The 23,156-nt window shown below is 40.8% G+C and overlaps 1 protein-coding gene across 4 annotated transcripts in view; it reads left to right on the forward strand.

Annotated features, from left to right (window-relative positions):
- Myh10 (myosin heavy chain 10) overlaps positions 1 to 23,156 on the forward strand; it is a 141,670-nt gene that overhangs the window by 11,845 nt on the left and 106,669 nt on the right. For all 4 annotated transcript variants that reach the window (XM_048365454.1, XM_048365456.1, XM_048365453.1 and 1 more), the window contains exon 3: positions 13,941 to 14,097. In XM_048365454.1, the coding sequence (XP_048221411.1) occupies positions 13,941 to 14,097 (157 nt within the window). The remainder of the gene's footprint in view (positions 1 to 13,940; positions 14,098 to 23,156) is intronic.

Raw genomic sequence — 23,156 nt, forward strand, 5'->3', positions numbered from 1 at the left:
TTCAGTCCTTCCTTATGCATGGTTATTATTATTATTATTTTTTTTTGTGGTTTTGGAGTTTGAGGGTGGTACTGGGATTTGAAATTAGGGCATTACACTTGCTCATCTTCCTTGCTAGGCTGGAGCTCTGCCTCTTGAGCCACACCTTCATTCTGGCTTTTTGCCAGTAGTTTTGGCAACAGCATGTCACATACTTTATTACCTAGGCTGGCCTTAAAGTGTGATTCTTTGAGTCTCAGCCTCTTGAGTAGCTAAGATTTCAAGTGTGAGCCACTCGGGCTTGGATTGGCTCTGTATTTGAATAAGTGAACTTTAAAGTATGCAGTGCTTTGTGTCTGTGCTTGAAATTACATTTTGAAGAGTCCCCTATCATGCTTTGTGGTAGCATAATTCAGTAGTTTTCAAAGTGTGATTAGTGGATCCCTAGGGTTTCCCTGAAACCTTTGCAAGGGATCTGAGAGGCTAAAAGTATTTCATGATAGTATAAAGACATTATCTGCCTTTTCCACCAGTAGCATTTGTACTGATGGTCCAAAGACATTGGTGATAAAACAATGAGTAAACGTCCTGATACCAAATGTGCTCACTATTTGACTTAAATAACTGTAGTCCTCTATACGTAACTTTTGATTATTTGTTTTGTTTTTTTTTGCCAGTCCTGGGGCTTGGACTCATGGCCTGAGAACTGTCCCTGGCTTCTTTTTTGCTCAAGGCTAACACTCTACCATTTGAGCCACAGGGCCACTTCCAGATTTTTCTATGTAAATGGTGCTGGGGAATTGAACCCAGGCCTTCATGTATGAGAGGCAAGCACTCTACCACTAGGCCATATTCCCAGCCCCTGTACATCACTTTTGTAATAATGGTTTTGTTTTTAAAGTTCTGATATCTTATCACAAAAAACACAGTGACCCCAGGCTTATACTACTTGTCTTGTTTTGCTCAAGGCTGGCACTCTACCATTTGATCCAGAGCTCTACTTCTGGCTTTTTTGGTGTTTAAGTTTAAAAGTCTTATGGACTTTTCCTTCCTGGGATGGCTTTGAACCATGATCTTCAGATCTTAGAGGCATGAGCCACTGGCTCCTGACCATTAGTTTTTAATATTACCTTTCACTGCCATTTATTGGCAACTGAAAAACTCTAGTATAACTTCAGAAATGTCCTTGGTAAAGAAGGAACAAATGATCAATTTTTATTTAATTTCAGCCTTTGAGAGCTCCTATTTTTAATACTCTATATGATGTGTAGTAAGTTTTTGTGTTCACCACTTCAGCTGTGTAAGGACACATGATGGTTGCTTTGAGGAAAACTTACTGTATTTGAGTTGCAAGTTCAACTTGCTACCTTTTCCACAGACTACCATGACTGATGGTTAAGCTATAGTTGTTACTCACTGGAAGATGGGCAGACGTTTTCTTGAAAATAAAATGAGTGACACTTCAAAGAAACTACTGACTATATAGTCAAGGAAAAAAACTTGAGTTTGTTGGCGGTAGTAGTTTTTTGGTTTTTTGTTTTTTTAATTTTTTGGTTTTCCCCCCATAGGGTCTTGCTATGTACCTCAGGCTGCCCTCGAACTTCTGATCCTCCTGTCTCAGCTTCTCAAGTGCTGGAATTACAGACCTAAGTCGCCATGCTAAGGGTTACAGTTTGAATTTTTACATGAAAATTAGCATTGCAGAAAACCTGTGCCTACCATGATAAATTTGACAGCTTGTCAAATCATGAAAGTGATTTCTTTTCTTTTTGCTGTTATATGGTGAAATGTCATAAAGTGAAAGAATTGTGTAATTAATGAGTTAGTGTTTTTCTAGTGAAGTATACATAATGCTACAAAACTGTACATGAGGAAAGGGCCAAAGCCAATTGTAAGATAAACTAAATTGACTTTGATATAGCAGAAAGCTTCTACATTGCAGTCTTTAAGAAATTGTTCCTTGTGCTGTGCGCTGGTGGCTCATACCTTAGTCCTACCTACTCCAGAGGCTGAGGACTGCAGCTCAAAGCCAGATGGGACATGAAAGCCCATGAGACTCTTCTATCTCCAATTAACTACCCCCCCCCCCCAAAAAAAAAAAAGCCAGAAGTGGAGCTGTGGCTCAAATGGTAGAGTGCTAGCCTTGAGCACAAGAACTCAGGGACAGTGTCCAGGCCCTGAGTTCAAACCCCAGGACTGGCACAAAAAAAAAAAAAAAGCGCAAGCGCGCAAGAGAGAGAAAGAGAGAAAGAGAGAGGGAGAGGGGATTGTCACTTGTTTAGTTTTAGTAGTTTCAAGGGCAATGTACGCTATAATTATCTGAAAAGGCTAATTCTTCCCCCTTCTGAAACCAAGTATCTGTGCAAGTCTGGTTTTCTTCATATTCTTCAACTGAAACAACATATTACAGTAGAAACAGGAAATTTGACTGTTTTCTATTAAGTCAGACAATAAAAGTTTTACAGAAATGTAATACAGGACCATTCTTCTCACTTTTACTTTAGGAAGCAAAAAAGTTACTTCTTATAAGAAATGTTATTTATGCCAGCGTATAATGTGTTTGTTCTTAAATGAATAAATGCACATTTAAAATCTGCATTTATTTGACAGCTGTACTATATATGTGTGATATATACATACATATTAAATATGTGTCTGGTATGTGTATATGTGTGTGCATGTGTAAAATGAAAGGTCTTTGGAGTTCTTAATTTTTTTTTTTTGGTGCTGGTATTGGGACTTGAACTCGGGACCTTGTGCTCTTGCTTGACTTCTTCACTCAAGGCTAGCAGTCTACCACTTGAGCCATATCCCTACTTTCATGAGGTCCTTAATTTCAAGTGTGAATTATTTCAATTTCAAATATGAAAGTGCTCAACAATTTTAAAAAGTTTGAGGGACTGGGAATATGGCTTAGTGGTAGAGTGCTTGACTTGCATACATGAAGCCCTGGGTTTGATTCCTCAGTACCACATATATATATAGAAAAAGCAGGAAGTGGAGCTGTGGCTCAAGTAGTAGTAGAGTGCTGGTCTTAAGCAAAAGGAAGCCAGGGACAGTGCTCAGGCACTGAGTTCAAGCCCCAGGACTGGAAAAAAAAAAAAGTTTGAAATGTCCTTTCATTTTGCTTGGAATGTAGTATTTTATTATAAGATTTTTGACTCAAGGTATTTATCCACTCAACTAAATTATTTTTGCATGTTAGTTTTTTTTTTCCAGTTTGGTACTAATGTGGATATTGCTTTAATAAATACCCTTGTACATGTGCCTGGCCTACATAAGCAAGCCTTTGTTTATATGGTGTACAACTAGGAGTGATAGGAGTGCATATCTGAAACTCAGATCTTCCACTTCCCAAGATAATACTCTGTCAGGGGTTTCAGCAAGAAACAGCAGGGTGGAGTTGAAAAAGCAAAATGAGAAATAGTGCAGCCCCCCAGTCCCAGGGAGGATTAGAGCCCTTGGTTCTTCTTGATCTTCAAAGTAATTAGAAGGAAAAGCTCCTACCTCAGCTCCAAGAGGGAGGGAGGGATACCTGACCAGAACTGTGGCTTTCCTTAAGGGAGGTAGGCAGCTCCTGCATACCGGCTGGGGAAAGAGCCCAGGAAATAATCTGACCTCTTCCAACCTCAATCTCTTGTTGGTATCTCCCACTGGCCAAACTCAGTTTGAAGCCAAAGGAGAAGGAAATAGGCTATTCCTCATAGTGTCAATTTAATCCCATCTGGTATTGAGTTTTGTCTATGGTGTGAGGTGGGGACAATATTCTTTTCTTGCTCTCCTCCCAAATAGCTATGCAGTTGCCTCTGCCATTTACTGAGATAAAGTGCCCGTGCTGTCCTAAATCAAGTGTTTGTAAATATGTGCTTAACTTCTTATTCTGTTTCATGAGTCAGTGTGCCTATCTTTAGACTACTGTCATATTGTCTTCATTATTACAGCTTTTATAGTTTGTCTTATCCAACATGCAAAGTCCTCTCATTTTTTTTGTCTTTGCTCCCGGCTGATGCTCTATTACTTGAGCCATGCCTTCAGTCTTTATTTTTGTTCTTAAGGATTGGTTTGGCTGGTAGTTCCTTTTGTCACGTTTTTGTACACACACACACGCACACAAACCTTGTTGGAATTTTGATTGGGACTTGATCGATCAACTTGAAAAAGATATTACAGCTTTATAGTATTTAATCTTTGACTGTTGGGTATGCTCATTTCTTGATTTTTGATACTTTTTTATTGCTGGTTTGTTTCCAGAGGCATGTACATCTTTTGTTAAGTTGATTTTTAATATAATTTCATTGTTATTATTAAGATGTTGTACAGAAAGGTTACCATTTTATAAGGTAGGTGATGAGTACTTCTTTGTTTTGGACAATATTATCCCTTCCTTCACTTTTCCCCAGTTCCCCTTTCCCATTCCTGCCCACAAATTGCATAGTTTCTTTTCCACATGTTGTATACTGAATGCCATGATTGCATTTGTTCAATCTTCTTCCCTCCCTTCCTGCACCTCCTAAGAAAAAAAAAAGCAAAAACAACACCACCAACAACAACAAAGATTAAATTTATTTTTTCAGTGTTTGAGTATTTTTTCCTGGCTACTATTTAAGTGGTGTTTTCATTGTTCCCTTGTGATGCATACCATATGAACACAGTAATAAGCTCATAATTGTTATTATGTACAAATATTGTTTTTAATTATCAATTTCTATATATTGGCCTTATACTCCCTAACCTTGCTATGTTTACTCATATATATAGATTATAGTAGTTCAGCTGAAGACTCTTTTGGATTTTCTGTGAATACAAGTTATCTGTAATAATATACAAATAATGATAGTTTGATTTTTTTTTCCCCCTTCCCAATCCCTAAACATTTCTTCTACTCAGTACTTAATGGCACTGAGACCTTCTTCCCAGTTCCATGTTTTTTAATATAACTGGTGATGGGAGGCATTGTTGGGTCATTCCTCATTTCTGGAGAGGCTGTCACTATTGGACAATTAAGAAGAATATTGCCGGGTATGGAGAACCAAAAGGTAGAGTGCCAGCCTTGAGTGATAGCTAAGCCCCAGTACTGGCACAAAAAAAAAAAATGAAAAAAAAGAAAAGAAAGATATATGTTTTATTTTCTCTCTTCCTTTCTCCCTTTCCCTCCCTCACCTTTCTCCTTCCTTCCTTCCCTCTCTCTTTTTCTCTTTCCCCCTCCCTCCCTTTCTCCCTTCTTCCTTCTCTCCCTTCTTCCATTCCTCCCTCCCTCCCTTCCTCTCTCCTGTCTCCGGTTGTGGGGCTTGAACACCTGGCCTGAGTGCTGTCCTTGAGCTCTTTGAACCACAGCACTACTTCTGGTTTCCTGGTGGTTAATTAGAGCTAAGTCTCATGTACTTTCCTGCCCAGGCTGGCTTTGAGCCAAGATCCTCAGATCTCAGCCTCCTTGGATTACAGGCATGAGCTACCAGTACCTGGCATGTATTTTTCCATTATTGAAGTGGTTGGGGCATAGCTCATGTGGAGAAGAGCTTGATTTGCATGAATGAGGCCCTGGGTTCAGTTCCTAGTACTGCCAAAAATTTGTTTTTTAAATATTCCTTATCAAATTAAGGTTAACTTTTTCTTCTATTCTTAATTTTTATTCTGAATGGATGATTTTTTTTAAAAAATGCATATTTGGTGTTAATTTATCCAGTGCTTTTTCGTTATTGGTGAGGTGACAATTGGAATTTTTTTATTTGTTGTATATTCCTAAATGCTAAACTAACTTTGTAAAGACAGGCATGCTTGTATTTCTTTTTCTCTTCCATCTCTTTCCTAGATGTTTATTTAAAAGTTTTATATCTGCATTAATAAGTGTGAATAATGCGCAGTTTTTCTTTTTTGTACTATCGTTGTCATGCTTTGCTATCTAGCTCAGTGGTGCTTGCCTAGCATGTGTGATACCCTGAGTTCATCCCTCAGTACCACCAAAGAAAGATGCTGATTTTACCAATCAAAAGTTTATTGGCATAAGCTATTCATTATACCATCTTACTTTGTATAGTATTTCTAGTGGTGTGGTGCGGACACCCCCCCCCCTTGTTTTATAGTGCTGGCACCTGAGCTTGAACTTGGGGACTGACACTCTACCACTTGAGCCATACCTCCACTTTTGGCTTTTTGTTGGTTAATTGGAGATAATAGTGTTTCAGATTTGTATGTCTGGGCTGGCTTCTGTGAGCCTCAGATCTCAGTCTCCTGAGTAGCTAGGATTATAGACATATGCCATCAGCACCTGACTCCTCTTCTTTTTTGAGACAAGGTCTACCTGTGTGGCTAAGCTAGCCTGACGTTTGCTGTGCAGCCTTAGGCTGGCCTCAAACTCATAAACCTCCTGCCATATCAACCAAAGTGCTGGAATTATAGAAGTGCCCTTTATTCTTGATGGTGATCAGTTCTATCCTCTTTTGAAAATGAGTCTCATCAGAGGTTTAGCAGTTTTAGTTCTTTCAAATAACAGACTTTTGATTTAATGTTGGTCTTTTTCCAGGCAAGCACTCTACCACTAGGCCACATTCCCAGCCCCCAATGTTGGTCTTTTTCTACTCATTCTTATCTTTGTGTGCCTGCCTACATAGCAAGTTTTCACATTCTTTTTGTATGAATTTCATTTGTTGTTCATTATGTAAAATTTTAACATAAATACTTAGTACATTGAATGTTTTCAGCTAGTCATTCTTGAACATGGGCTTTAAAAGCTATAGCTTTCATTCTATGTATTTATTATACTTCTTTAGCTTTATTCTATAAATTTATTATGCTTTACTTATTTGTAACTGTCATTCAGTTCAAAATAATCAGAATGTTTGACTCTATTGAGTCAAAGTGAACTGCTTAATTTCTAGACATAGGGAGTTTTCAGACTTTCTTTGTTATTTCTGACATAATCCCTCCTTGGTCAGAGAATGTACACTGATTGATCTCAGCCCTTTCATATGTACTAGACTTGCTTTGTGATCCATTGAATGTAGAAGATGGCTTTGTGTTTGGAAGATGTGTTTGCTGAGCAGTTATTGGATCCAGTACAGTGTGCTTGGTGTGTGGTGTTATTCAATCTTATGTGTCCTTTATGGTTGCTCTGGTTTTTATCTGCTCATTCTGTTACTGTGAGAATATCTCATTTCTCTTTTTAGTCCTGTCAGTTTTTGCTTATGCCAAAACTATGTTATCACATGTATACAGATGTAGAACTTTTTCTGGTGAATCATGTGGCATGGCCTTCAGTTTCAGTAATGCTTCCTACAAAGTTGACAAAGTAGTGTTAACTTTTTTTTTAAAGTTTAATATTTGCATGGGTTATTGTTTCCAAACTTGCTTTCAGCTTTTCTACATTTTATGCTGAAGGTATGTCTCTTATAAACAACCTAAAGTTATTTTTTTGTCTGGAATCTTAAAAATATTTTCTAAATAGAATATTTAGTTTATATTCATGCAATATAGTATAATGGGTTTATATTTCATTAAAGCATGCTATTTGATTTACTGTTTGCTTATTTTTGTACCTATTACTCCTATTATTGTGTTACTTTCCTTTTTATTCCTGTCCTCCCCGCCCCCCCCCCCACCACCCCCATTAGGTTGAGTACGTTTTGTAGTTCTAGGTTTTGCTTTTGTTACACAATTTTTTTCTTAGTTTTTTTTTTTTTTGAGGGGGCAGTACAGTACTTGGATATGAACTTGGGGCTTTGCACTTGCTATGTGGGCGCTGTTTTAGGCTTCCCATTGTAGCTATGGTAACAGGTGTGTACCACTTTGTCCAGCTATAGATTGAGAAGGGGTCTCATGAAATTTTCTGCCCAGACTGGCCTTGAATGGAGACCCTCCCAATGAGCTAGGGTTATAGTGTGGGCCACTGGTGCCTATCTCTTAGCTGTTCTGTTAGTAATTTAGCTGTTTTTGTTTCGTTATTGTTTTTATTAATTACCTGTTCTGTTGTATCCCGTACCATTTAAAAACTAACATAAAATAGATTTTTTTTAACTAGGTTATGGATAGGAATGGCCTGAGAACACTTAAACTCCCTCCCAATTTATGTGTTGTTTACTTTAACTCTATAGTTTGAAAGCATAAAACATTTATTTGTTGTTTTTCTTTGTTTGCTTTTTACCAGGCAGGTGCTCTACCATTTCAGCCATATACCTCCAGATACTTTTTTGTGTGTGTGCTTGTCTTATGGTTTGAACGCAGGACCCGGAGTTATGTCACTGAGATTTTTTTCTTTTTGGCTTTTTAATGATTAACTGGAGATAAGAGTCTCATGAATTTTTTTTTTCTGTGTGTTCTAGCTTCAAACCACAAACCTCAGATCTCAGCCTCCTGAGTAACTAGGATTATAGGCATAAGCCACCAGCATCCTGCTTTCTTTTCCTTTTTTTAAAAAACAAGGTTTTAGCTTCTCTCTCCTGACTCTACCAAGAGCAATAGTGATTTGTATTTTAGTTATCCTTTCTCTGCCATCCATCTTCACCTGCCCTCAAGTGAAGAATAAACAATAGTATATTATTGTGTTTATTGCCTTTACTGTGGTAACTCCTTTTTCTTTTATTATTTGCTAGGTTTTATTATTGACTTTTTTGTTTATTGTTTACTCTTGAACTACCTTTCTGTAAGGATGCCTTCCTAAAATTAACATATAAACTAGTATTACTTAGTTTCCCTTCTGTTCTTACTTTCTCCATTGTGACTTTAAATTGTATTATTTAAGGTTATTTTTTCCTTTTGCATTTCTGTTCCAATAGGTATAGGTTCCCTGCTATACTACTTTCTTTTGAGGATATGAATCTATTTCCTAAAATTTTCTTTTTTAAGTTTATTTTGTTGGTCATTTTCGTGATTTTTTTTTCTCTGAATCTTCTTGGTTATCATCTTTTCTGTATCACCTGGGTTATTTTTGTTGGGCTTTTCTTTGTGGTACATGTGTGGATTTTATCCAGGTGCTGTGTTTGCAGATGGTATGTGTGAGTTATTCTCCCTGCCTCCTTCCTTTTTGGGGGGTTGGACATACTGGTGTTTGAGCTGCCTTATGCTTGCTAGGCAGGCGGTCCATGACTCTTGCCATCTCCCCTCATCCTCCTTTTGTTAGATATTCTTCCAGGCCAGACTCACTGCCTCAGCCTCTTGTGCATCTGGGATTACAGATGTGAACCACTGTGTCCCACTTATTTGAGTTGGCGTTCCTTATTTTTTCATCAGACTGACTTCAAATAATAATCATCTATCTCAAGCTCCTGAGTAGCTGGGATGACAGATGTGAGCCCCTGTACCCAGCACCCCCTTTCCACTTGGGCAACATGCTGAGAGACAGAGTTGGGTATTCCCAGATCAGAGACCTGTTCCTGGCAGGACACTGCTGTATCTGCTCCTTGATACTCCATGGCCTTAGCCTCTGGGCCTGCTTCCATTTCCTGGTCCTCCAATCCTTTCATCATTTGATCATTACACATTGTATACACATATCAATTATGTGTATCCATAAATGCACAAGCATATAGCAACTAAAATAGATTTATACACATGGAGTATTATTCAGTCTTCCAAAAGAATGATCCCTGCTTTCTTCATCCCAGGCCTGACACTTACAGATTAATACATTTTTCAGTGGTACTAGGCTGGGGAGGGTGGCCTTCCGCACAGCAATCTGTGCACAGAAACCTGGAGGCACAGAGCAGCTCAGCACACTGGCAACATTGCTGGTTTTATGTCTGCTAATATTTTTATATGTCTCTCTTAGGTAAGATATCAGGAGTGCTATTATCCACACGAACCCTCCAGGCCTTTGTAGTTCTTCAGGATTTCCCCTGGCTCTCCCCAGTATTTCCAGTTGCTCACTAGGTGTTCTGCATAGCTCACCTTCTCCTCCACAGCCTCCCACAATATGTTAAAAGGGGTTTTGTTATCTTTTCCCACAAAGCACCCCTTTCCTGTCTCTCAAGTGTAAAAGCCTTGCAGGCCTCCTTGACTCAAGCCTTGAATAACTTCTTTGTGAGCATTTCTGAGTGTGCCAGGTTAAGTCTGAGCCCAGCTTGTCAGGGACTCCTTCCTCTCCTTTCCCAGGCTGGGTGAGGCCCTGCTGCTGTACCAGGCTGTCAGCAGTCACACATGCCCACCTGTCACCTAGTGTCCCTTCAGCCAGCTCTCAGACGGCTGTCAGCTTTTGACTTTTGTCTGAAGTGCTTCTTTCCTTTGATTGCTCTTGAAATTGCCCAGTGTGACTTTTCTCTCACATTCCACAGTAGACTGTTTTCAGCAAGACAGATCTCCATGCCCTGACAGAGGAGACAGGGATATTTCCTGTCCCTGGAAGTCTTGGGTTCTTATGATTTCCTTATCACTCCTTTGCCCCTAATAGTCTTTCAAAACAACATCAAAGGACATCTGGGTCTGAATTCCATACCTAGTTCTGACAAGATGTCTTGACTTTTAGTGCTTGAGTATGTTGTGTTCTCTCTAGAGCATTCTCTCTCTCCCTCCCTCCACCCCTTCTCCCTCTCCTCCTCTCTCTTGCTTTTTCAGAGTGTCACTATGAAATTGAGGTTGGCCTGAATGTCAGAATCCTCCTGCCTCAGCTTCCCCAATGCTGGGATTACATGTGTGCACCACCACTCCCAGCTCATCTGCCACTTAAAATTCCTGTTCACCTTTTCTCTTGTCCATTTTGCTGTTCTGCATCATGGCTGGTAGTTTGATATGTTTCTGTTATTTTCATAGCAGTATATATGTTTCTTGAAGGTATTTAATATTTTGTGTGCTCATTTATACATTTAGTGTAGCTTAATTTGAAATTGAAGGTCGCCAAGGCAGTCATTTTATCATCATATATACCTAGGGAAGGCAGAAAGGTATAATATTTACTTCAATGATCAGTTTATACTAGAGCCCAATATTTGAGCTAATTTTCTTAGTACAGAAGTTAGCTCTCTAAAAATTTCCACTTAAACATTTTTTTTTTTTTGCTTTTCCTCTTGGCAAAGATACTGATGATCATTGACCCTCTTCTTTTCTGATGACTTTCTCATATTTGCGAGGCTTACTCATTTTTGTAATCCTACTCCTCAGAAGTGTGTGAGGCACTTTTCTGAGAAAACATTTCTGACTAAACATGTCACTGTCATGATCGCGTAGACTTCATCATGCTATGGAATGTTAGACTGACTTTGTTCATTTTAACTCCAAGGGGAGCTTTCTTTCTTTTTGGCTAGTCTATAATTATTTACGTGCTTTTAAAGTGAAGTGCAGAATCTGTAGCTATGAACTTTTGAATGAAAGAAGAGGTTGTATGGCTAAGCGCCCACTGGCATATGTATGATTATGACTTGTTAGCTTTACTGTATGTAAACTAAACTCACTACAACAAAAGTATTGGGGTTACTTTCCCTTTGCTTTTTTCACTTTTAATAATTTATAAATTACTTTCTTTTTAACCAAGATGTTAAATAAAAATTGTATATATGATTTCATGATGTTTTAATATATGCATACCCATAATCAAATGTAATGTTTGGGAGTTTTTGTTTTGTGATGGCATAGGGACTAAGCATGGCATTGTGCTTGCCAGGCAGGTGCTCGACCACTCGAGTAGTGCCTCCAGCCCCTCGTTCCTTGGTTATTTTGGCTGTGGGGTCTCAATTTATGTCCTGACTTGTGCTTCCCCATGTAGCTGGGATGACAGGTGTGCACTACTGTACCCACTGGTTGAGATAGTGTCTCTAGGACTTTTTCCCTGAACTGGCCTCAAACCACAACCCCCTGCCCCCAATTGCACCTCCCAAGTAGCTAGAATTACTACTGGCTACCCACCCAACCTACTACCACACCCAACCATCATTTATCACTTCTTTATAGCAAAACCACTCAAAAACCTTTCTTCCAGCTTCTGGAGATAAACAATAAGTAGCTCCTATCTAGAGTTCTCCCACAGTGCAATAATTGCTCTAGTGCTAAGGTCTCTTTTATTGTGTCTCTGCTTTTTTGTCCTATGAGAGGCAGAGAGGAAGTGGACTGTTGGACCAGATGTTGGAAGGGGGCAGTGCAGGGTGGTCTGGGAAGCCCTGGAGCAAGGGTTGCCTAAAGGGTGTCCCCACACAAAAGAAGGCCAAAGCTGAAGATGAGCAGTCAGTAAGGGATGGGCAAGTCATGAGCTGGACTTAGGTCAGGCCAGATCAAGTCTGTGTGGATGGAAGGCATTAGCCAGTAGCCATATTCTTGACCTTGGTGCAGTTGCTCTTTGTCTAACCTTGGAGGAAAGTGCATTCCATCTCCGAGCCTGGGATGGTGCCCTGAGACTCCAGGGGAGAGCCACAGGGATGGTTCTGGTCCCTTGAATGGTTCTGGCAGCTCACTCTCTTGTTTTAGCATTAGTAACTGCAGTATTCAAAATAGAGTGGTCTCCAGGGGGCTTTCTGGTGACAATTGCCAAAGGTTTCAGCCCTTATGAACTCAGCTGTTGATTCGAGTCCTCCTTCACGGCCTGAGGAGAGGTTGGCACCATGCCCCAGTGAGCACGCCCAACCTGCTCATCCTTTCTTTCGGTAGAGTCTTTCCCAGTCACCTTAAATAAAAGGTCTGTGTTACACACGGCTGAAGTGTCCTTCCTAAATGCCTGTCTGCCTTCCTGCACAGGGCCGTGCAGCTGGAAGCAGGCCCCATTGTTCTTGGCTTTCTACCATTCCCAGTCGTTTTCTAGAATGTTCTCTGAAATCAGTCTATGGAAAAACTTAGAAACCTGAATGTTATAAATATTTAAAGTAGATCTGGATAAAGACTGATCTTAAAAACTACTGAGGAATTCATAGAGCTGGGCTATGTAAAACAAGCCAGGCACTTAATCCTAGCTATTCAGGAGGCTGCAATATGAGAATTGCAGTTCAAAACCAGCCCAGGCAGGAAAGTCTGTGAGACACTTATCTCCAATTAACCACCCCCAAACTGGAAGTGGAGCTGTTGCTCAAAGTGGTAGATCACTAGCCTTGAGCACAAAAGCTCAGGCATAGCCCCCCAAGCACTGAGTTCAAGCCCCATGGTCAGCCAAAAAAAAAAGTAAAACACCATTTTAAATATTTATTATTTTATTTATACATAATAATAGTACAACCAGACAAATTAACCTAAACACCTTCTAAATACCTTCTATGAAAAAAACATTTCCAAAACAAAAGAAAATCATTGTCTTCATTAAGAATAATTAGATTTTCATATCTGCTTTTGCACTCAGTTTGTTGTAGTAAGCTGTATTAAAGTATTGGAAGAAAATCCTACTTGACCTCAGATGTTTGGGAAAAGTCTTTCAATAGCTTTTGCAGATGGTTGTGAATGTTCTTTTTTGATGCTATACCCAAACATGATGAATGGTATTTTCTTCAAGATGACTTTCCATATGGGATCTGAAACTACACTGAGTTTCTCATAACTTGTTTCCTCATGAAAGAATGCTTAACGGTAAAAAGGTATGAACCATGGGCTGGAAATGTGGCTTCGTGTAGGGTGCTTGCTAGCATACATGAAGCCCTGGGTTTGATTCCTCAGAACCACATAAACAGAAAAAGCTGGAAGTGGTGCTATGGCTCAGGGGGTAGAGTGCTAGCGTTCAACAAAAAGAAGTTCAGAGACTGTGCCCAGCCCTGAGTTTAAGTAGTCCCAGGACTAGCAAAAAAAAAAAAAAAAAGGTATGAACCTGACAGTGGCCTGTAGCACATATTCTTGTGTTTTACTGTGACAGTATTTTACAGAAACTAGTCCAGAGCAATACCCCTTACTAAAATCGCTATAAGAGAACTCTTTGGAATCTAATGTGAAATTGACCTAACTAATTTAATTTGGGGATAGATGAATTATCCAAAGGATAAGCATCTCCCATTTGTATTACTGTGTTCTTTCTGTCTTCTGATAAATGCAGGATTTTGTTTTTTTATCATTGCACTTTATTTTCATTTTAGACTTACTCTGGACTCTTCTGTGTAGTCATCAACCCATACAAGAACCTTCCGATTTACTCTGAGAATATCATTGAGATGTATAGAGGGAAGAAGCGCCATGAGATGCCTCCGCACATCTATGCCATATCTGAGTCTGCCTACAGGTGTATGCTTCAAGGTAAGGGGAAGTGTTACATAGTTCCTACATAGGAGGTAGTGTGTGTAAGGTTTCAAGTGATCTATAAAAAGTTTTCATTTTACTTTTAAAGAAATGAAAGTAGTGCTTATTGTAGAAAAGTTGTTTCTTTCAATAAGACAGCATGGTCATTTTCTGTGGGAAGCTGAGAACAGTTTATTGCCTCATAGCAGTACTTGATACAAGTTTTCATCATATATCCATATATATCATGAGATCATATACGTGTGTGTGTGTGTGTGTGTGTGTGTGTGTGTGTGTGCAAGAGAGAGAGAGAGATATCCCCTTACTGGCCATTATGTTAGGTTTTAAAACCAGCAGGAAGCTAGATGTAGGTGGCTGACAACTGTAATCCTAGCTACTCAGGAGGCTGAGATCTGAGTATTGAGGTTTGAATTTAGACTTAGCATACTAATCTAAGAGACTCATCAATTAAATAGCAAAAAGCTGGAAGTGGAGGTGTGGCTTAAGTGGTAGAGTGCCAATCTTTTTTTTCTAATTTACTTTATTGTTGATTTAGAGGTGATATACAGTGAGTTACCTTTATGTACATCAGGTAATAAATACATTTCCTTTCACATTGTATCATCTGTTCCTTCATTCTCTCCCATCCCCTCCCCTCTCCACTCACCAGTTACGTGGTTCACTTTCATCAATGTCCAGTACAGCCAATGCGCTCCACTTTCCTCTGTAGAGTGCCAATCTTGAGCAAAAGAGCCAAAGAGAGCTCGAGGCTCTCTGACTTCAAGCCTCAAGACCAGCACACACACACACACACACACACACACACACACACACACACACACCATAACAAGTGAAAGCTGAGAATGTGGTACAGTGGTAGAGTGCATGGGTGAAGCTCTGGGTTCAATCACCAACTATAAAAAAAAAAAAAATTAACCAGAAGTATAGTAGCAATATATAGTAGGGAAAGGAGAACTTCATTGAGTAAAGAAGTGAGTTGGTGAGTTGAATTTATGTAAAAAAGACAAAAGTTGGGTGCTGATGGCTCACACCTGTAATCCTAGCTACTCAGGAGACTGAGATCTGAGAGTCATGGTTGGCTTGGGAAGGAAAGTCACTGAGACTCTTATCTCCAATTGAACACCAAAACGCTGGATGTGGAGTTGTGGCTCAAGAAGCTCAGAGACAGTGCCCAGGCCCTGGTTTCAAGCCCTAGGACCAGCATTAAAAACAACAACCCCAAAACAAACAAACAAACAAAAAAACCTTTAAAATACCTTGAACTGGAAGCTAGGAATATGGTCTAGTGGTAGAATGCATGAATCTCTGGGTTTGAGTCCTTGGTACCACATAAACAGAAAAAGCCAGAAGTGGCTCTGTGGCTCTGTGGCTCAAGTGGTAGAGTGCTAAAAAGAAGCTTAGAGACAGTGCCCAGGCCCTGAGTTCAAGCCCTAAGACTGGCAAAAAAAAGAAAAATACCTTGAGCTGATGGGCTGCAGTATTGGAGTTTGAACTTAGTTCCTTATGCTTATTAGGCAAGTCCTCTACCACTAGAACCACACTTCAGTCCTTTTTGCTTCCCCCCCCCCCCCCCCCCCCCAGATAAGACTTCTCTTTCTTGCCTAGGGCCAGGCTCAGGCCACAATCCTACACATACCTTGAATAACTGGAATTGTAGGCGTGACTGCCGTACCTGGTTCTTTAAAATTGAAGGGTTTTTTTGTTTTTTCAAGTTCTGGGGCTTGAACTCTGGGCCTGGGCACTGTCCCTGGGCTTCTTTTGCTCAAAGCTACCACTTAAGCCACAGTGCCACTTCCAGTGCCACTCCAGCTTTTTCTGCGTATGTGGTTCTGAGGAATCGAACCCAGGGCTTTATGCATGCTAGGCAAGCACTGTACCTCTAAGCTACATTCCCAGCTAAGTTGGAGTCTTGCTAACATTTTGCCTGGGCTGATCTAAAACCATGATACATTTATCTCTACCTCCTAAGTAGCTGGAATTATAGCCAAGTACCATCATACTTGGCCCTAAGATATTGGTTGCTTTGTTTGGGGTCCAAATGAAATACAAAATTGAAGAATCCGTTATTTGAAGCCCAGCTTTTAGACCCAGTGTTTTATGGAGTGGTGTTTTAAAGTCGGAGTGGATATGGAATGCCTCATATGAAACAAGGTTTCATTGAGTTTGGCTTTAATTAAATGAGGTTTAATTGAGTCAGTAGTCCTTTGTCTTCCACTTAAGATTTCTGAGCACCTGGTCCTTGGACTATCATAGAGATGGCTGGGCACTGTTGTGCCCAAGTCCTAGAAGACCACCAAGAAGACCATCGAGAGCCAGACATTACGAAATGCAAAAGCAAGGCTTTATTCAGGCGAGCTGCAGCCCGGACCTTGTCCTACACTCCGACGCAGCGGAGGTTAGGAGGAAGGCCATGAGCAGAGTTTTACATGGGTATTTAAAGGAAAAAAATCACAAAGTTACATAAACCAGGTGCAAGCAGGGTTGGGGTGTGAGGACAAATCTGATTAGCATGAACCAGGTGCAAGCAGGTTTGGGGTGCGAGGACAAATCTGATGGGCTCGGGGCTAGGGGTTCTCTAAAATTGGTCTGACGACATTCCAGGGTGGTCAACGTATCTGGAACGTTCCCAAACCGGTTGGGCCATCCGGGAAATGGGTTTTTATGGCCGGTTGGTTTCAGCACAAACAGCTTTGTCCCTGGGATCTGTATAATGTCTAGTCAGTTTCACCATAAACAAGCCATTTTCCGGGTTTTATGTACGTGTTGGATTATTCTTAGCTTAACACAAACAACAAGATGGTTGCAGTTTCAAGATGGAGTCATCCTAGTCTTTCATTCCCCCCTGGACTTATGGATATGAAGCACAATCCTGTGTTTCAGGCCGTAAACTAAATTCCAATAGCTCTCTATCTGGAAGAGGTATATACCTGCTTCGCTGTCCCAATAAAGTAGATATTAAGGTAGTAGGCCATGGGGAATAGTTTCCTCTTCCTTTTTTACAGTGGGGCTATGAACTCACAACTCCAGTAAGAGCAATAATAGTGGCCAGGGAGTTACAGTAGCTCGGGCTGGAGGCCGGGGAAGATATATAAATTCTGGTGCTCACTATTCTATTATCCCCAAGCTGCCAGACCACCCATAGGTAGGGTTTATGGGTGTCTAGGCTCTCTCCCTAGCTACCAAAGCATCAACCATAGATAGCAGGCCTAGCAAGGTAAAGTTAGCCAAGTCCATCTTTTGGTACACAGCCTCTGTTGTGGCTAATCCGCCACCAGGGTGGAATGTCCTCTCTCACTGCGAATGAGCTCACCGGCTCCAGTCTCTTCGGGGGCGTGGGTGAAGAGAATCCAGGTTGCAGCTCTGTCCACCCTGAGTGCGGTGGGAGTTGTCAGCAGCAGGATGTAGGGTTCCTTCCAACGTGGTTCTCTTGGTGGACTTGCTATAGGGCTTTGAGGGGGGGGGATAAAAGCTCATAACAAATGCGATTGCAAGTTAGGAATTAAGGGAGGGGATCCCAAATCTGATCCTAAGGCTACACATGAGCAAATCCAGGCTTTACCTACAAAACCATCTCAGCGAGGGAATTAAGCAGTTAAAGATACATGAGATCTTTCTGGTTAACATTTAGATGACATCACATAAGTCCCTTAGTCCTGCAGATGCAGGTACTGATAGTTTCACACTGAGGCCCCAATTCTGACCCTATTTACCTATTTATATTGTAGCCAATTTGATTACATACCAACTTTACTCATAAGCTCTAATTTTAAGACATACTGATATCATTTGCTACATACTCAAACTTTCTAGGGATTGTCTTTCTTACTTTTAACATGCCAAAACCTTTTAATCTAAAGGAAACATTTTTGCTTCCCCAGTTCTCTTTCTAAAGTCTTTCCTTATACAGTTTAAAATGTAACATATCCCCACTCACACCATCTTTTACTTCCTCACGCCAGCAGCGACTTACTGGAACATTCTGTGACACTTAACTTTTTAAATCCCTTTCTTATTCTCCAAGGCTTACTATACTAACTTTCCTCTTTACAGTTTCTGGGGCTTCTTTGCTGCTAGAGTTTTAAACTGTCTACATTTTCTTTTCCTCTGGTTTGTAGAATCCGGTTTATCTCAACTACATCAAGGCAATTTACTGTGACTCTTCCCACCTGATGGGACTGCTGCTCCTAAGAAGCCAGACCAGAGCCAACTATCATGAGATACTATTTTAGAGTGGATTTCTCCAGTTTCCAGTGCCTCTAAGTGCCTAAGGTTGGCCAGTGGCACCTGTAAGATCCACCCTCAGGAGAGCTCCATGAAGATGCCCCCAGCCAGTTTAAATCTCTGTCCAGTTACCTTGGTACCTGGCACACCTGATGGCAGTTACCTCCCTTTCTTCTGAGGTTACACCCTAATCCATCTGGACACATTTTAATACTCTTGGACCTATCTCCCACCCCAGGCATTGCCTGGACGTGACTCTCCAACCTGTCATACATGCTTTGAATTTAACAGCAGGCCAGTCTGCTTGAAAATTTCTTACAATATCCAATTTTCTTAATAGAGCTAGTTAACTCCAGTCACCTCAAGAATGTCCCCCCAAAATTTTAGTTTCAGCAGATCTAAAGTACTTTCCAGCAGAAATCAGCTGCATGTGATAAGAGTCCCATTTGTTTTACCAAGCAAGATAGGGCTACACAGGGTGAAGATGTAGATTCTTTTAGATGACTGTCAGACTGTCCTTGATAGCTTAACCTAAGTTAACCTAAGGCCTAACTTTAGTCAAATTTCCTTGTATTTTCCTGATTCCTTCTTAAGCACACTAGCTTTTGTAAGCTGAATGTCAAGACAGCTTTAGGCAATCAATGGCCCTTGGGTCATTTTGCCAGGGCAATAACCATGCCCCTAGTTTATCCTGTCTCATCTTCCCAAAAACAACTTTGGTCCCTTGGTCCTAAAGTGGGGCTGATGGGTGAAGATCATCCATCTTCTGTAAATTCTTCAGGCTGACTCAGGGGCGTTGACCTTACCTAGCCAGGAACCTATAACCTTAGTCTACTTTACCAAGGGACTGCAGGGTCAAATGTCCATTAAGAGCTTTACTCCAAACTGGAAATTACATTTAACTTAACTATACAGACTTTTTGGGCTACCGCAGTGTAGCCCTTTAACACTCTAGTTTGTAAAAGCTTTTTCCTGACTAGCTGGGGAACTGATCTCTGATGACCTAAAAAAATGCCTACATTACCTTTGCAGACCTTTAACAGATCTCAATAAGGACACAATCTCAGGTCTACAAGCTTTCTTTCCTGAAGAGATGTACCAGCTCAAAATTCACTGCTAGTTAGGGCTTTGAGCAGATGCAGGGGGTTGGGATTTTTAAACTATCCCCCATTTAACAAACTTAGCTTTACTACCCACTACCACAGATGACTGGCAAGTTCTTGTCCAGTTACAAAGTAGATAGACATGGGCAATAAAAGGCATGCTTACGAGCTACTCTTCTAGGACCTCCTGTCTCTGATTAACTTTTGTTTTTTTGTTTTGTTTTTTTTTTGCCAGTCCTGGGCCTTGGACTCGGGGCCTGAGCACTGTCCCTGGCTTCTTTTTGCTCAAGGCTAGCACTCTGCCACTTGAGCCACAGCGCCGCTTCTGGCCGTTTTCTGCATATGTGGTGCTGGGGAATCGAACCTAGGGCCTCGTGTATCCGAGGCAGGCACTCTTGCCACTAGGCTATATCCCCAGCCCCCTCTGATTAACTTTTGAAAGGCCAAACAGGAGTGACTCTAGGATCTGACACCCTCTCTGTCATCCAAGCAGTGGCTTACTGCCTCTGGATGCACAATCACTCTGTCCCAGGAGTAACTTTTCCATGCTGGTATAAATGCACCTTTGGCATTTCTCTTGGTCTGTCACTGGACTTGGACTTAGGGCCTGAGTGCTGTCCCTCAGCTCTCCAGCTCAAGACTAGCACCCTACCACTTTGAGCCTCAAAGCGACTCACAACTCTGTTCCCAGCACTTCTGCTGGCCAACTGGGTGGGAAGATTCTCACAGGGACCTTTCTCTGCCCGGGTTGGCTTCGAACCGCAGATTTCAGATAAATGAGTCTTACAAGAGGCCACTTTACTCCAATTAAAAGCAACAAGGTGGTCCACACATAGTTTTTAAGCATGCTCTTACCTGGAACTTATTAAGGGCCAGTGTTACATCTTGACAAACTTGTAGGGATAATCTGTCCTTCTCTGTGGGCCTGCTGGAAATTGTTACAAAAAACCTACAGAGAAACTGAAATGGCAATTAAACATTTTGGTAGCTATAATTCTCCTTTTCTCACTTTGCAATAATCATTTAGGACAATTTTACTTCCCAATTTCTTATCTAGAAATGTATTCTTGATTTGCAAGGCCTTTTACTAACCTCTGTTTAACACTAACACTTTAGCTCTTATCTGCATTGGAAAAACTCTGAAGCTTACAGGCACTCTGAAAGCAGGTACCACCCTTTGCCTCCGAGCTGCCTGTTTTAAAAGAGCCTTTTTTCTTTTTTTTTTTTTTCTTCAGTCCCAGTTACCGCATGGCATGAAGACCTTTGGACTCAAATGACAATTTTTCCTTAATGCAAGAATTACAATTACAAAATTAGAAATACTTATCCATTCAGCTTTCCAATAAATTAGTGAGAAATGTTAGCCCATTTTGCCATTTCTTCCTACATAGAGAGTTAATGAGAGTTTACGTCTATCCCCCTTAGTTTAATATATATACTTTAAAATACTTGCCTCATTATATGTAACTTAAGATAGTTAGGAGTCTTACTATTACATCACATAAAATTCAGTACCTGAATCATTAAACTGATATCCAAAACAATTGTAACAAAAGTACTTTTAACAGTGTTCACCAGAATTACAAACACATGAAATCCAGTCTCAGCATCTTTGCTTTTTCAATACATCCAAATTGGAGAAATAGCACAGGAATCAAATCACATCAGATAAATAAACTTTTTAACCATTTAAAAAACTTTTCCAATTCTTAGTACCGCAAGGGGCAGTTTTAGAAATTCCAGCCAAATCATTCATTTTTACCACCAGGTTTCCAAAGTTCACCTGAAAACAAGAGACAAAAGAGAGGCCTCCATTGGCCTGTCCTACCAAACAGCCTATCTCCATCCTACTCCTCAGAGCTTGATGAACTGTCTTGGTGCCGGCTTGTCCTCTTGCACCATGAATGGACACCCCATTATGGCTGCCCCACCATGTGGATTCCCTCCAGGGCCTGTGCCACCACGTGGGCTGGCTAAGCTGCACCATTGCCAGATCACCCCTCACTCCTGAGGATAGGCACACAGGCCCATCCTAGGTCTTTTTTTTTTTTTTTTTGTCCTTTCCTATTTGTCTCTGACTGAGAAACCCAAGAGTTTTTTTTCTTTTTCTAACAGTGATAAACCTTTACATCAAAATTTCTGACACTTGACCTTGATTTTTTAATTAAAGAAACAATTTTTTAACTCTAGTTTCTTTCTAAAACAACGCAATAATCCTTTAAAGCACTTGGTAACACCCGAACTTGATGACCATTTGGATTTTAAACTTAAACTCACTCAATTTTACATCATGCTAACAGTCTCGAACATGTTCACACTCACACATGCACACACACACATATTCAAAATATCTTAAAGCGCGCAAAATAAACATCGGCTGTACATTTTCCAATGGCAGGAGGTATTTTCACCAATCTTACTCCTGCAACACCCAAATTTTAAGACAAAATCTTTGACAAATGATCTTAGCATTCTCCAGCCTCATTTTCCAGGGCTTGATAGTTTTAACAAAACATTTTAGCACACCAAATAATTTTCTGCTGAAGAAGGCTGGGTGGGGGTCACCCAGAGTTCTTTTTGTTGACACTCACACTCTGATTGTGAGCTGTCGCCTGTACATCTTTCCAATGAGCTAAACATAAATCCAAGGGGGTAGAGGGAGTCTGTCCCATTTTGTCTGTCACAGTCAGGAGATACACAAAACAAAGAAGAACAGTCCAGACCAGCTCTATAATAATACAAGCAATTTGTTTTTCCTTTTTCTGCAACACAATCTTTTCTATTATCTGATTGGATTTACTATTACTTTCTTTCCTAATTCACCACCAGACCTATTCTCCTCAGTACTCAATCTCGTCCTAGGCCCTTCTGTTTTCAATTTCACTTTCTCTTTTTCATTAAAGTCCAATTAGCCACATCATTCAGACTAGTCCATAAAATAACAAGAGGTAAAACAATTCCAATAAAACAGAAAAGACAATACATACAGGAACTAAATATGCCATAAACAATCTACTGATTTATAAACTGCTAGCGCCAACAGCGCTACACTGTGGGGGTCACTCCCCGCCACCTGCGGGTGGCTTGAGCTAACTGTTTAGGACTGGGGGGGGGGGTCTTCCCAATGGGCTAGGGTCAAGTCTAGGAGGCTAGATGGTACATTACCCATGGCTCTGGTCAGGTGTTCGATCCAGACAGCTACAAAAAACACAACAATTACAACAACAGAAAAGGTTCCAAACACACAGGCCTGAGAAAAAAAAACAAGTTACAAGTTACTAGTACAAGTTGGAGATCTCCCAAGTCGGCCCCCAACCTCCTGCGAGGGTGCAGAAGGAGTGGACCCAAGTTCAAGGTGGGCGGGTTGAGCCTTGGTGAGGAGACCCTCCCAGTCAGTGCCAGCTAGAAACCGGACTGATTTGCACCCTACAAGTATCAAGGCGGGGTTCCGGGGGTCCCCCTTCAAGGGTGGAGGGTCTGGGATGTCTTCCAGTTCCTCCAGGGTTGTCTTATGAGCATGTCTGCTCCGACAATCCCTAAAAAAAGAAAAGTAGAACAAGCTAGAACGGCCATCTTCAAGAGAAAATGAAAGTAAAAAACACACATATAGACAAAGGACAGGACAAGACAAATTAACAGCGCTGTTTCTCACCTTCGGGGTCTGAGGTCTTGGGGGTCTCTGGGGATCCCGGACGAGCCCCCAGGCTGTTGTACCCAAGTCCTAGAAGACCA

Source organism: Perognathus longimembris, chromosome 17 (assembly GCF_023159225.1).
Source record: "Perognathus longimembris pacificus isolate PPM17 chromosome 17, ASM2315922v1, whole genome shotgun sequence".
NCBI lineage: Eukaryota > Metazoa > Chordata > Mammalia > Rodentia > Heteromyidae > Perognathus > Perognathus longimembris.